The sequence below is a fragment of the Caenorhabditis elegans genome, chromosome I (genome assembly GCF_000002985.6).
Source record: "Caenorhabditis elegans chromosome I".
NCBI classification, from domain to species: Eukaryota; Metazoa; Nematoda; class Chromadorea; order Rhabditida; family Rhabditidae; genus Caenorhabditis; species Caenorhabditis elegans.
The window spans coordinates 12,920,535-12,934,307 of record NC_003279.8 but is presented as its reverse complement, the minus strand read 5'-3'; the positions used below and the strand labels follow the sequence as shown (position 1 = coordinate 12,934,307).

At 36.2% G+C, this 13,773-nt stretch overlaps 2 protein-coding genes and 2 pseudogenes across 4 annotated transcripts; all 4 read right to left on the bottom strand.

Annotated features, from left to right (window-relative positions):
• Positions 1-554: 554 nt before the first annotated feature.
• Positions 555-2,271, bottom strand: Y18D10A.22 (annotated as a pseudogene). Its single transcript has 5 exons — positions 2,018-2,271; positions 1,727-1,977; positions 1,115-1,540; positions 782-893; positions 555-645 (listed from the first exon to the last, which is right to left on the bottom strand). Coding segments are annotated over exons 1-5 (1,134 nt in total).
• A 921-nt stretch (positions 2,272-3,192) lies between these two features.
• Positions 3,193-4,936, bottom strand: Y18D10A.21 (CP2 domain-containing protein). The gene is made up of 3 exons (NM_060858.5): positions 4,883-4,936; positions 4,512-4,834; positions 3,193-3,748 (listed from the first exon to the last, which is right to left on the bottom strand). The coding sequence occupies exons 1-3, from the start codon at positions 4,908-4,910 to the stop codon at positions 3,239-3,241; spliced, it is 861 nt and encodes a 286-aa protein (NP_493259.2). The 5' UTR covers positions 4,911-4,936; the 3' UTR covers positions 3,193-3,238.
• Positions 4,937-5,851: 915 nt separating this feature from the next.
• On the bottom strand, positions 5,852-6,413 carry Y18D10A.30 (annotated as a pseudogene). Its single transcript has 2 exons — positions 5,912-6,413; positions 5,852-5,865 (listed from the first exon to the last, which is right to left on the bottom strand). Coding segments are annotated over exons 1-2 (516 nt in total).
• A 4,346-nt stretch (positions 6,414-10,759) lies between these two features.
• pfn-1 (Profilin-1) lies at positions 10,760-12,304 on the bottom strand. Its single transcript, NM_060857.9, has 2 exons — positions 12,143-12,304; positions 10,760-11,298 (listed from the first exon to the last, which is right to left on the bottom strand). Exons 1-2 carry the CDS (start codon positions 12,266-12,268, stop codon positions 11,026-11,028), a joined length of 399 nt encoding a protein of 132 aa, NP_493258.1. The 5' UTR covers positions 12,269-12,304; the 3' UTR covers positions 10,760-11,025.
• Positions 12,305-13,773: the final 1,469 nt, after the last annotated feature.

Below are 13,773 nucleotides of genomic sequence, written 5' to 3'. Positions count from 1 at the left end.
ATAATAATTAATAAATAAGCTGCCCTTAACCGCTCGCATATTATTAATAACAGTATTTTCCAAATAGTCGTATAAAAAACTTCCGGTTTCGGAGAACTTTAAGAATTAGGTGGCAAATGGAAGAAAAACCAATCAATTAGTTAGAAAATGAAATAAACAAAATTTTACAAAAAAGAGCAAAAATGTCACGAAAGAAAACGGCAATAGCTGTGAATTCCGAAGAGGTGAGGCAAGAGATAGTGTCTTTGAATGAAGAGAAGGTATTAATTGGAAACCTATTTTATTTTCAGGTACAATGCACAAATGTAGGCGAAATATATCTTTTCGTTATTTGTATAAGTGTGGTTCCGAGGTTTTTTTAAATATGTTTTCTGTAATTTCCCCATTTTATCAGCCTTCCCATTGAAAATTAACCTCATTTGTTTTTTACTTCTTGTTAAAAATAAATTACATAACGGTAAGCTTGGTTGGATAACTCCAATAGCAGTACGAATAAAATACATTTATTGTCAATGCAATATATTATTTTTCTTCTAAGTATCATGAAAATTTCTCTTCAAAATTTGTTGCTGAACCCATCAGGAGGAGTGTCATAAAGAGCCGCTTGATTTTGATTTCTGGATGCATCACGGAGTGCCAACTCGTCTGGAAATTTTAACTTTATTTGAAAACAATACTAAAAAATCAGGTACGTGCTCCTGCCTGCCTACGTGCCTTTATACATTCTAATTTCTTAGAGTAGGTCCCTGGCAGGCGCTTGTAAAGAAAATTTAAAACAAACATCTAAGTCTCTGAACCTCCTTTCGATGTTCATCAGCTTCTCGCTTGGCATATTCGAATTCCCCGTGCATTTGTATTAAACGGTTCTCATATTGTTCAATGCGGTTGAGGGCCTGGAAAACCAGGAAAAGTTTTTTTTTTCTGTGACTTTTTGCTTGTACCCTTTACTGATTTTTAAGTTTATACCCTAGCTCGAAATTCAAATTCTGACTACTCCAGGGAACTCACGTATGGACTAAAACAGTACACGGTAGGTAGGTACAAGGTAGGTACAACAACACGGTAGGTACAGTAGGTACAAGAGACAAGATCACTATTGTAAAAGATATCTCACCTGTTGCATGAATATCTCTTTGGAAAGCCTTTCATTTTCAGCAACACAATTTAACACACTCGTGTGATCTTCTCTTGAATCCAGCCTCGACGAACTTGACGCTTCTGATTCTTTTTCAGTAAAATTCCCGCCTGATCTCCGCATAAACTCTGGTATATTCGATGGTAATGTTGGAACTGTGACAAGATATTTGAAATACTGAAGCGTTGATGAGTATTCATAGAACGTTTTTGTTTTATCGGAAATTATTTTGAATCTAGAACTAAAGCCTTCCAATACATCTGGCGGCAGTGTGAAGTTTGAACATGATATGGACAATATAATTGAGGATTTTACTGGTCTCCTGGATAACACTTATTAGAGGCAGCAGCATGCATTCTTGTGGAATGAGAGAATTCCAGCGACGTGTGTTTATCATTTCATATACTGAAAAACAAAGGTATTAGTTGAAAATTTTACGATAGCATTCTTTGTTTCGGAGTTCTACCTATTTGAAAAGTTAGCAAAATTATCAAAAAACTAGAAGGGGGATATATGTATTATTGCCTAGCATTGTATAACAAATGCGCTCAACCGTTCAATTAGTATGCGATTTCCGACTCTCTAACCAACCTCTTTCCTGCAACACAAGTAGTAAATCCATCTGGCTCATTAGATCACTTGTTATCTCCAACATTTTTACCACATTTCCTTGCAATATTTGCATCTGTGAGTTTGTCAAATCTAAATTTCCAGGAAAAAATGGATGCTTGTGATGAAAAGTGACTCGATCGTGGAGCAACTGACAATATGCCTGAATACATGGGCCATAGCTACCTCTGTGTATCCAGTAATGAGCAAGTTGCTTGAATCGATTCAAATGTCTGAAGAGCATTGAATTAGGAATCAGTAAAACTTCCCAACCTATAAGTCTCCTGAGGAACCGTTGAATGCCCTTCCTGGAGCAGCTTGTGGACCAAATTACAAAACTTCCAAGTCATTACAGGATGCTTTTCCAACTGAATCGACTCTAACAAGTTCCAAAACATTTCAGATGACTTTGCCTTGTGCGTTCCAACTATTATAGTTCTCGAGTGTTTTGGTTTTAATGGTGCCTCGTCTTCTGTTATTGCTTTTCGCACAGCCTCCTCTTGAGCGCGGAGAAGTGAGCGATTCATCTTGAAAATTGATAAGTTTGGTTTAAAAAAATTTTAAAAAACCAGCCATAAAAATTTCAATATTTTACCAAAGAATATTTGTAATAGTGTTTTTCAGTTAAACAATTTTCGACTTCAAAGTGGCAGTGTAAAATAACAAAATATTATAACAAAACTTAAACAATTTTTTGAAATTTCATATGAAAAATACTACTTTTTGAATAGAAATAAAAGTGTCCAAAATTTTTTTTATAATGTTTTTTACGATAATTAATAGTTTCATTCTCCTAAAATATGAAGACGAATGAAGGAAAAATTTGAAAAATGGGAATAAACAACATTTCACGAGGAGAAGAGCAGAAAAGAGAAGCCGGGAAAAATGTTGAATTCCGATAAGAGGTGAAGCGAGATAGTGGTTCTACACTGTGAGACTTACAGAGAGAAGGTATTTACGGAGGAGTATTGTGAATCGGTGAAAATGTACAATTATCAAAAAGAAAAAACGATTTTAGAGGGGAAATTTTGAGTCTGAAATAGTCCGGGAAAAAAAAGTAAATCTGTGGATAGGCACAGTGCAAGACAGTTTTTGAGCATATTTTTGAAATTTCCAATCAAAAGTAAGTTTATATTCAGGAATTACAGATATCTCTATGTGTTTCTTTTTATGTAAATTTCCGAAAGAATTATGAGAAAAAGAAAAAGTTCTGAAAAAAGGGTTTTTCACAAATATGCACCTAATTGTAAGAAAATATACAATATGTAAATATTGCAAACAATATCTAACTTCAAATAAGTTCAGCAATTTCACTACCGTGTCGTTCGAGTAACTGTCTTCTCTACTTTTCATCGAGATTGCTCAAAAACTGTGAGCACAAGAGCACAATTTCCAAAAAAAATGGCCGCGCAACTTCTATAGGACAACCTCAAAGTTTTTCCAAAAAATTAGCTCCAAAACGTTTATTCTCTATCTCTACAAATCCATAGTTCTCTAACAACATCCCAAAATCTTCTTCTTCTTCTTGATAGGCGCCACAGTCGAAATGGGCTCTGGCTCCTTCACCGCCGCCGTCTTCTGCTCTACCGATTTGAGATTGTTCGCATCCAACTTCGCACTGGGCACACCCTCAAACACTGTCATAGCGGAATACCCGCTATAATCGGACTTGGGTGCAGGGTGATAATCTTTCAACATGAGCGGAAACGCTTTCTTCTTCTTCTCACGAATCTCATCGGCTTTCTTCTCGACTGTTTTGAGCAGTTTGACTGCAAACACCTTTTTGCGATCTTTAATGTCATCAGTCTCATGTTCCACCGCAAGCTTCACCTCCCAATGACCATAGTAATTTCTGTCCAACTTGTGAATACACGCACGACCATTGATTTTATTGAACCATTCCTTATCACTATCATCTTTTTTCCATGAACGATAATGGGAGATTTGAAGGACTCCGAATGGATTCATCAAGTGTTCCAAGGCCAGTTCCGTGAATGAGAGATCCTGAAAAATTGGTAATTTATAGTTTATATATAAACGTTTTTGTTTGAAAACTGAACTTTCGGGGTATTAAGTATTCTGAGAAGTCCTCTCGGTCAACTTTTCATCATAGTTCGAGAAGAGTACACAAAATTGATGTGTCTGGGATATTGTGTTGAGATTGGTGAGGGGATAGCTCCGAGGTACTGATACATACAGTAACCCTACAATACCCCTAGAGTACCAATACAGTACCTCGACGCTACCTCTCATCAAGCCCTACCCAATACTTCTTAAAAACCTTGAAACTCCGAGCTTCCAAAACAACAGTAACCCTACATAGTGCCTACGTGTTCCCTACCAAATATCTCTTCGAATGCTTAAATTCCAATTTTCCAAAACTACAGTACCCCTACAGTACTGTGTCTCAGCGCTATTCCCTTACCTACCCCGACCTAGTACATTTTCTAAAGCCATAAACACAATTTTTTTTTTAATACAGTATCCCTACAGTAATCTTACAGTACCCCTACAGTACCCCTACATTATCCCTACAGTACCCCTACAGTATCCCTACTACAGAACTTCGGTTATATTCCGTCACCTGCCTCGACCTAGTACAACCCTTCTCTAAAGCCAAAAACACGAACTTTCTAAAATAAAACAGTGTTCCTACAGTAACCCTACAGTACTCCTACTGTACCCCTACAGTACCCCTACATTTGTGGTACAGCTTCAAATTTCAAGCTTTTTAGGCTTCAATAGCTTACAGATAATTCCAACTCACTTTAGAAGCCCTTATTCCAATAATGAGATCCATCGTTTGTCCTGGCTCAAAAACATGATAGAATTGAGTGAAGACACCGTATTTGTGGCGACTATTTTGAATTTCAAATATGTAACTGTACATATTCACAATAACTTCTTGCTTAACTTTCGATAGACACTTGATCACATACTTTGTTGGCTTATCAGCATCTGGTGACAGAATGAATTTTGATGGTTGAATATCCATGTATAGAGGATTGAACTTGAGAATTGTCGATATGCTCATGTCAGAGAGCCCACCACACTCACATTTATCATTCGCACAGCAGAATGGATTACGTTCTGTAGAGACATTTTCGTTAGTTTCGATAATAAATAACGCCTTCTTACCATCTTTATCGTCATCATAGTCTGCCATTGTGAAAAGTACTGCGAACTAGTAATAAATTTTTTTTGCTGGCTAATGTATTATTCGACGAGAAGAATTATTCAAATAAATTATGTCACGTTTTGATAAGGTTTTAATTTTTTAAAGCTATCTAAAAAAATTAATAAAAATTTTAAAATCCACGGTCACGGAAAATACAAAAATTATTCTTTTTTCACTGCAAAATATAATTTTCTAAATAAGATCAATAAAGATGTTTGTGAAGTTTTGCCCAAACTTACAAAGAAAAGGCTCAATATACCAGTTCAAAAAATCGTAGAACTTCTATTAATTTTTAAAATTATTTTCTAATTTTACATAAAAATTAATTTAAAAAGTGCTTAATTATTTTTGAACTCCCGTTTAAAAATTGGCCTAAATTTGACATTTTTTTCTTAATTTTTTGTTTTATAATTCGAATTTTTTCATTTTTTCCGTTAAGAAAGCTGCGGCAGCTTTAAAATTGGCCTAAAATGGATATTTTAACTTTTTAAAAAAATTTTGCAGCCGGAAAACGCTCGGGAGTTCAAAAATAATGCACCAATTTTTCTTCAAAAGTGAAAAAAATCATTAAAAAATTTAGAAAAATTCTATAAATCTTTTTACTTTCATATATGGAAAATTGGACTTAATATTGGCGTAAAGAGCATAAAAATTGCACACCAATACAAAATGTACATAATTTTATAACAATAGCCCTCAACAAATGTTTCCTTTTCTGAAGGTTGTTTTTTCAGATTTTTTTTGCTACGGTAACAAGAATTTTGATAATCACTTTATTTAAATTATTTCTTGAACAAATCACATATTTTCTTAAACAACACGAAATATAAAGTCTAATCTGACGAGCCAGGGAACAAAACAAGTGCGTAGTACAGCTTTCTTTCCGTCGTTTCGTCGGATTTTTAACTCGTCTCGATAAAAACATGCAGTTACAAATTGTTCTCTGCCAAAATAAACATGATTTCAAAACAAATTTGTTTGCTGAATACCTATTCTCCTCTTCATTTCTAACGATTGAATCTTCCGGCAGGTCCAGGATTTGTTCAAGTGAATCCCTGTTTGCAATGTTGACCTCGAGGAATGTCAGTTTTACGTTAGACTCTGATAGTAGCCAACTTCGTAGGAATCTATTCAAATCGGCAGGATTCCATACAAAGTCATAGAGATGAATATTCACGCTGTCACTCTTCAGTAGATAATCCAGATTGAACCAGTTTGAGTAGTTTATAATCAAACTTCTTGATCAAAAGTGATATCACATTGAAATCCCGCTTTTGCTATCATGTAAGATTCGAAACAATTCGTAATTTTTAGATTCTCATTCCACATCGCTGAAAAGTCCTCAGTTGACACTTCTGTCTCGCCAAAAGTTACAGTTTGAATAGTGTCCTGTTTGGTTAGCAACCAATCAGCTATTGATTGATTCTGGTGTGTAAAGGTATTGATATCAGTTCCAAGTGACGTTACTGGCATGTTGAATAGATCAGTAACTAAGTTGAAAATACGACTTTATGGAAAAGTGGCTCTAGGGCCACCAGAAATACCAGTTTATGGAAAAGTGGCTCTACTCGGTAAAACGTTGCAACTTCATAGCACACTTTTGCAACTTCTTAGCCATCTTTTCATGTTTTAACTTCTTAACAAACCCCTGCATCTTCTCATAAGACTGTTGCAACTTCTTCGCAAAGATACAATTAAATTTCTTCTGGCGACGCACACGCTGCTATTCAGACAGCTCCTGCAAAGTTCTGCAGATTCCTGCAGACTTTAAACACGCGAGCACGCGCCGAAGAATGCGTTGCGGCTAGGGTTGTACTATCAAAATTTATGAATCGATCCTTCGATTTTGCAAAAATCTTTGCCGCACAGAAAGTTGGGCGGAGCGTCCTTTCGCAACACTGCCGCGCGGAGTTTGCCCCGGGCCTTTTCCGCTGCTTTTCTTGTTGATTTTTTCAATAAAGTTTCGATTTTTTTTTTTGAAATTGGATAACATTTTCATTCAAAAAAAAGAAAGATCGAAGCTTTATTGAAAAAATCAACAAGAAAAGCAGCGGAAAAGGCCCGGGGGCAAACTCCGCGCGGCAGTGTTGCGAAAGGACGCTCCGCCCAACTTTCTGTGCGGCAAAGATTTTTGCAAAATCGAAGGATCGATTCATAAATTTTGATAGTATGGCTGAGTCTGAAAATTCACAGTTTTATTGAGCTAACTGTCTAATATTAATTACCTCTAAGGATACAAAGTTTTTGCTTTCACAAAGAAATGAAAAAGTTTCGAACAAATTTTTTTTGTTATCATAGTTCGGAGTTTCAAATAACCTGGAAGTTGACTATGGCTGATATTGTTGGGCTTTTCATTACTAACAGATTTCTATACAACCGCAAAAGAAAATATCCAAGAGAAAAAACTGGAAAAAAACGAAAAAACTTATTGAACGACCTAATAGATATATCTATTAGGTCGTTCAATATGTGAAATCAACCGATTTCTGTAGATTTTGCATCAAAAATCGTAATTTTCAAGCTATAAATGCCTGGTTTTGAGTGATTTTATGCTCTTTCTTCATATTATAATTTCTCATTACCCTTCCAGCCATCTGAAATCTTTCATTTTTTCAGTATAATCTCCGCTTCAACCTCTTCCAAAACACAAAAATGTCCGGATGGAATGCCTACATCGACACAATGACTGCCGCTGCTCCATCGATCAAACGGTGTGCAATCGTCGGAGCCGTGTGATGTGCGGAAAGGTCCTGGAAATATTATTTGCCAGGAAATGTACTTAAAATGAACCAACTGCAGTATTACTCACACACGAAATTTGGCAATTTTTGCGTAAAACACGGTCTCGACACGACAAGAATGTTTTGATTTCGAAGAGTTGTGCGCCTTTAAATAGTACTGTAATTTCAAATTCTTCATGGTGCATTGATGTTATTTTTCTCAGAACACCTATTATACAAAAAAAAATCGATGAAAGCAACGAAAATTTAAAATTACAGTACACTTTAAAGGCGCACGTTTTACTCGTTTTCAACGAAATTTGTCGTGTCGAGACCGGGCTACCGTATTTTCGCCAAAAAAAATCACGTCGAGTCTGGGTAATACAATTTTTGGCCAAATGGCGCAGTGAAGAAATTCACGACTGAGAATATACACACCGGGGTTCGAGTCCGCACTGTGGTCGAAATATTTTTGTTGCTTTTTTTACATGTTTATTTTTTGGATAATTCAAGGGTGCGGAACTCAAAAATCAGTGTATTAAAGCCGAGAAAAGTCTGAAAAATCTGAATTTCAGAACTTTATGAAAATCATAAAAGTACTTAATTCGACCTATTATCTAATTTTTCCAATTTTCAGGCATCAAATCCTGGAGCAAATCGGCGGTCTCTGAGCTTGCACTGAGGCTGACAATGTCTTCGAGGTACGGATCGGCTGAAAAATTCAATTTTTTAGAAAAAAAAACTCGATATAAATTAAAAGATCTGCCAAGTTGCACAGTTTTCGAGCTCTCAGCACAAAATTTCAAATTTTCCAAAAAAAAATTGCGATTTGGATTTTTTTTGCTGAAATATCCAGATTTTGAAAATTTTGTAATTCTCAAAAAAATTCCGGTTTTTTTCAAATTCTAAAAACACTGATAACTCCAAAATACTCCAAAATTTTTTTTTGGAAAATTTGAAATTTTGTGCTGAGAGCTCGAAAACTGTGCAACTTGGCAGATCTTTTAATTTATATCGAGTTTTTTTTTCTAAAAAATTGAATTTTTCAGCCGATCCGTACCTCGAAGACATTGTCAGCCTCAGTGCAAGCTCAGAGACCGCCGATTTGCTCCAGGATTTGATGCCTGAAAATTGGAAAAATTAGATAATAGGTCGAATTAAGTACTTTTATGATTTTCATAAAGTTCTGAAATTCAGATTTTTCAGACTTTTCTCGGCTTTAATACACTGATTTTTGAGTTCCGCACCCTTGAATTATCCAAAAAATAAACATGTAAAAAAAGCAACAAAAATATTTCGACCACAGTGCGGACTCGAACCCCGGTGTGTATATTCTCAGTCGTGAATTTCTTCACTGCGCCATTTGGCCAAAAATTGTATTACCCAGACTCGACGTGATTTTTTTTGGCGAAAATACGGTAGCCCGGTCTCGACACGACAAATTTCGTTGAAAACGAGTAAAACGTGCGCCTTTAAAGTGTACTGTAATTTTAAATTTTCGTTGCTTTCATCGATTTTTTTTTGTATAATAGGTGTTCTGAGAAAAATAACATCAATGCACCATGAAGAATTTGAAATTACAGTACTATTTAAAGGCGCACAACTCTTCGAAATCAAAACATTCTTGTCGTGTCGAGACCGTGTTTTACGCAAAAATTGCCAAATTTCGTGTGTGAGTAATACTGCAGTTGGTTCATTTTAAGTACATTTCCTGGCAAATAATATTTCCAGGACCTTTCCGCACATCACACGGCTCCGACGATTGCACACCGTTTGATCGATGGAGCAGCGGCAGTCATTGTGTCGATGTAGGCATTCCATCCGGACATTTTTGTGTTTTGGAAGAGGTTGAAGCGGAGATTATACTGAAAAAATGAAAGATTTCAGATGGCTGGAAGGGTAATGAGAAATTATAATATGAAGAAAGAGCATAAAATCACTCAAAACCAGGCATTTATAGCTTGAAAATTACGATTTTTGATGCAAAATCTACAGAAATCGGTTGATTATTTGATTAATTCTATTGAAAATTGCATAAATATTGATTTGAAACGGTTTTTGAAGTCATTTTCAGACTTTTCGATAGGGAAAGCATTTTCCAATTGTTTATATTACGGTAGCACTAAGTTCTGAAAATGCGTATCGCACAACATATTTGACGCGCAAAATATCTCGAAGCGAAAACTACAGTAACTCGTTGAATGACTACTGTAGCCCTTTGTGTCGATTTACGGGTTTGGTTATCGAAATTAATCACTTTTCGAATTGTGTCAGCGATATTCGTAAATATTATTTTCCGTTTTTGGGAGTTTCCTTATGAAAAGGAAACCAGCATTGAAAAATAATCCAATACGAAAATAGAGCCCGTAAATCGACATACAGTAGTCATTTAAAGAATTACTGTAGTTTTCGTTACGACATATCTTGTGCGCCAAATACGTAATATTTTAATTATGAATTTAAAAAAGTTGAATTATCATACTGGAATGAGCAGTTTTTTCGGTTTTTGATTTTTCTAAAAATGAAATTTTTCGGAAAATCGAAAATTTTCCCTAAAAACATTGAAAAATCGAAAAACGGCACCCTTTTCTGAGACGAAAATTTATGATTTTCCGATATATAGAAAAATTCCATATTTTCGAAAAGCTTAAACTTTCGGCCATTTTTTCTTACGTACTCTTATGGGTTTTCTCATAAAAAATAATACGAAGACGCCGAAAAATAAAAATTTCCGCCATATCTCACTCCCACGGGTCTCGCCACGCTGGCAACAGGTTACTGTAAACCGACAGGAGTTACAGTAACCGTGTTGTCTGCCTAGCGAGACCCATTCGCGTAAGATATTGTGGAAAATTTCATTTGACAAATGTGATTACTTTTTAATTGTTTTTCCCTCATTTTCTAGACATCTTTTTCCGAGTTTTTTTTCTCTAAACGATTTTTGCAAACGATGATAAAAATCTGTAAAATGATTCTGACCAAAAAACCGCGCCGCACAATTGCAGTGTGGGCGTGGTTTCGAAAAAAACACGCGATAATTGCTCCGAGCACAAAACTCTTCTCTCACTCTCTTTCTCCGTCGATGGGAGATGAAAATGAAATAATCGAGAAGGCATTGAATTGGCAATGAATTTACTAGAAAACAAAACGGGGGAATACAATACATTATGATAAAGCTGAAAGTGAAATAAAAACTGTTTCTGTGTTTGCTCTGGGAATGGGAGTTTTGAGGGAAAGATTACGCGGAAGAAAACCGAATTTCATCGTTGTACTCGTAGAAATCAAGGTTTGGGAGAAGGGAGAAGGGGGAAGTTTGCAAAAAAAAAATAGAGAAAAGCGGGAATAAATACGAATCGAACAACAATCGATAGAGAGAGAAGTATTTAGTATCCAGCATTGTTGAGATAGGTTTGCATACTCTCGACAGCCTTGCGAACTTGTGCAGCAACTTCATTTGGTCCCTCGTAGACAGCAATCAAGACTGCAGACTTGGTCTTCACAGCGAAGAATCCAGTGTTCTCCTTTTTTCCGAAGATGAGCGATTCTTCGGTACGTGGAACGACGTAATGAACTCCTTCGATATCGGCTCCTTTTGCTGGAACTTGAGTGACGTCATTGAATAGGGCAACGAAGGTTTTGAGCTCTTCTTCGGATGCCTGGAAATTGGAAAAAATTAGAGAAGTTTTTGGACAGGAAATATTTCTTGTTAAAAAATTTGCGCTTTGAAATTTCCAAAAATTCGAAATTTTAAATCCAGTAACCCTAAAGTTAGCCTTTTTCCCCAATTTTCGCATTTTTAGGCCTCAAAACACTGAAATTTCCAAAAAAATCGGCTTATTCTTGGCCGAGATACTGGAAAATCACAAATTTCAGTCTGTGAATTTACATTTTGCAGGAAAAAATCTTCGAATTTTAATTTTTTTTTTAACGCTTTTTAACTCTAAATTTTCATGAAATTGAAAAATCTGAAAAAAAAAAGTTTAGAAAATTCCAGAGTAGGCAGGCTTCAGGCGGCTGAAATACAAGTAGGCTCTAATGTAGGTATCAGGCAGGCCACCTCGAAGGTAGTCAGGCAGGTAACTTGCCTGACCTTCAAGGTAGCCTAAGCCTGTCTGCTGCCTACTTGGGTTTCGAAGAAGTATAAACTATATGAGAAACAGGGGCTGGTAGGCAGGCACGGCCGCCTGAAGCCTGCCTAATCTGGAATTTTTTAATTTTGTTCGAAAAATAATGAAAATTTTGCAATTTTTGAGTGGATTTGCTAATTATTCCTGTAAAATGTAAATTCAGCGGCTAAAAATTTCGATTTTCAATTCAAAAAGTGAATAATTTCGCGAGATTTTCAGTTTTTTGGGTCAAAATGCGAAAATTCCAACAAAAATCGACCCCGCTAGCTCTTTTCAATCTCAAAAATGGGTCAATTTAAGGATTTTTCAATCGTTTCCAGTTTTAATCGATTTTTTCTCGAGCTTCTTCGATGATTTTCGTCCATTTCCATACCTTGAACACATTGTCAGCCTCAGTACGAGCCCAGACAGATCCATCAGCGGCTCCGACGATTGCACACCGTTTGATTGATGGAGCAGCGGCAGTCATTGTGTCGATGTAGGCATTCCATCCGGACATTTTTGTGTTTTGGAGGAGGTTGAAGCGGAGATTATACTGAAAAAATAAACATAAATTATGATTGAGATGGTTGGAGGGGTAATGAGAAATGATAATATGAAGAAAGAGCACAAATTAGGAGAAAAAGAGCATAAAATCGCTTGAAAATTACGGTTTTTGTAAACAATCGATTATTTTTTGATTTACTGCGCAAAAAATGGAATTTTAATGCCGAAATACCCAAAAATTGATATTTCCGCAGATTTTTTGCTTATCTGTGGTGTAAGTTGGTGGCGAAGAACTTGCGAATGGATAAAATGACAAAAACCAACAAAATCTCACTAAATTCACAATTTTCTCGCCAATGTAGTGCAAAAATTGAGCTTCTTTCATGAATTTCTTGGAAATTTTCTGTGAATTGAGCCGATTTAAACCAAAATTGGCATTTTACCTAGAGTTGACCAATTTTCGATGATTTTCAGACCATTTTCAGGCCAAAAAGGCGGAATTGAAGCTCGAAAACACCGAAAACTACCAAAAACTACGAAAATAGTAAATATTTCGAGTTTCAGATGTAGAAAACTTGGAAAAATTCAGCTTTTGGAAGATCTCGCCTCGAGAAATTAGGACCAACTTAAGGGAGAATTCTTTTTAAAAAAGCAACGTTTTGAGGCGAATTTTCAACTACTAGAGGATTTGAACTATCTAGAGCAATCTGAGAATTTAATTTCACAAGAAAAATGGCATAAAATCGCCAGATGACCCAAAATTGAGAGAAATTAAAGAAAACTTCCAATTTCAAATTCCGAAAGATGAAAATTGCTACGAAAACTAGAGGACATCTTTGACCACCCGGAACACTCCATCTAATTGGCTGGGCAAATGGAGAAGCAGTGAATGACAGTGAGGAAAAGCAATAGAGAGAAGAAGAGAAAGAGAATGTTTGCATGCCATCTGGTGCTCTCCTTCTTCCCCTTTTCAACCCGAACAACGAGCTTGTGCTCCTGCTCCTGCCTGCTTGCTCCGCTGGTCAGTTATTCACCCATAAAGGACGAAAAGAGAGACAGAGACCGCCCATCAAATTGAATGTGTGTGTACTACTAAAAGAGGGTGAAATAACCCGCCTCAATCCATACTAATGTCAAATGCAGTTGCAATTTATATTGAACACACAGACCCAGAGACACAACCAAAGCCAATGATGAATCATTTTGAAGAGAACACAGCGAAGACGACGGAGGAGAAAGAGAACCAAAAGGCGATAGAAGACGAGTTGCGAAACAATTCAATTTGAACAAAGCTTTCTAGCTTTGAAAATTGCGAAATTGAGCGCTGAAAATGGATCTTAATGCCGAGAATGACCAGTGGATTGCGAAATTGGAATGGTGAGTCACATGGAACAGCAGGTCGCCAAAAATCGTCGAGGAAGCTTCAAGTTGTTATAATATTCGCAGTTTTTTCTGCCAAGGAGATCTGAAAGTCATTTAGAAGAAAAAAAATACATCAAAATGCTCAAAAATCATAAA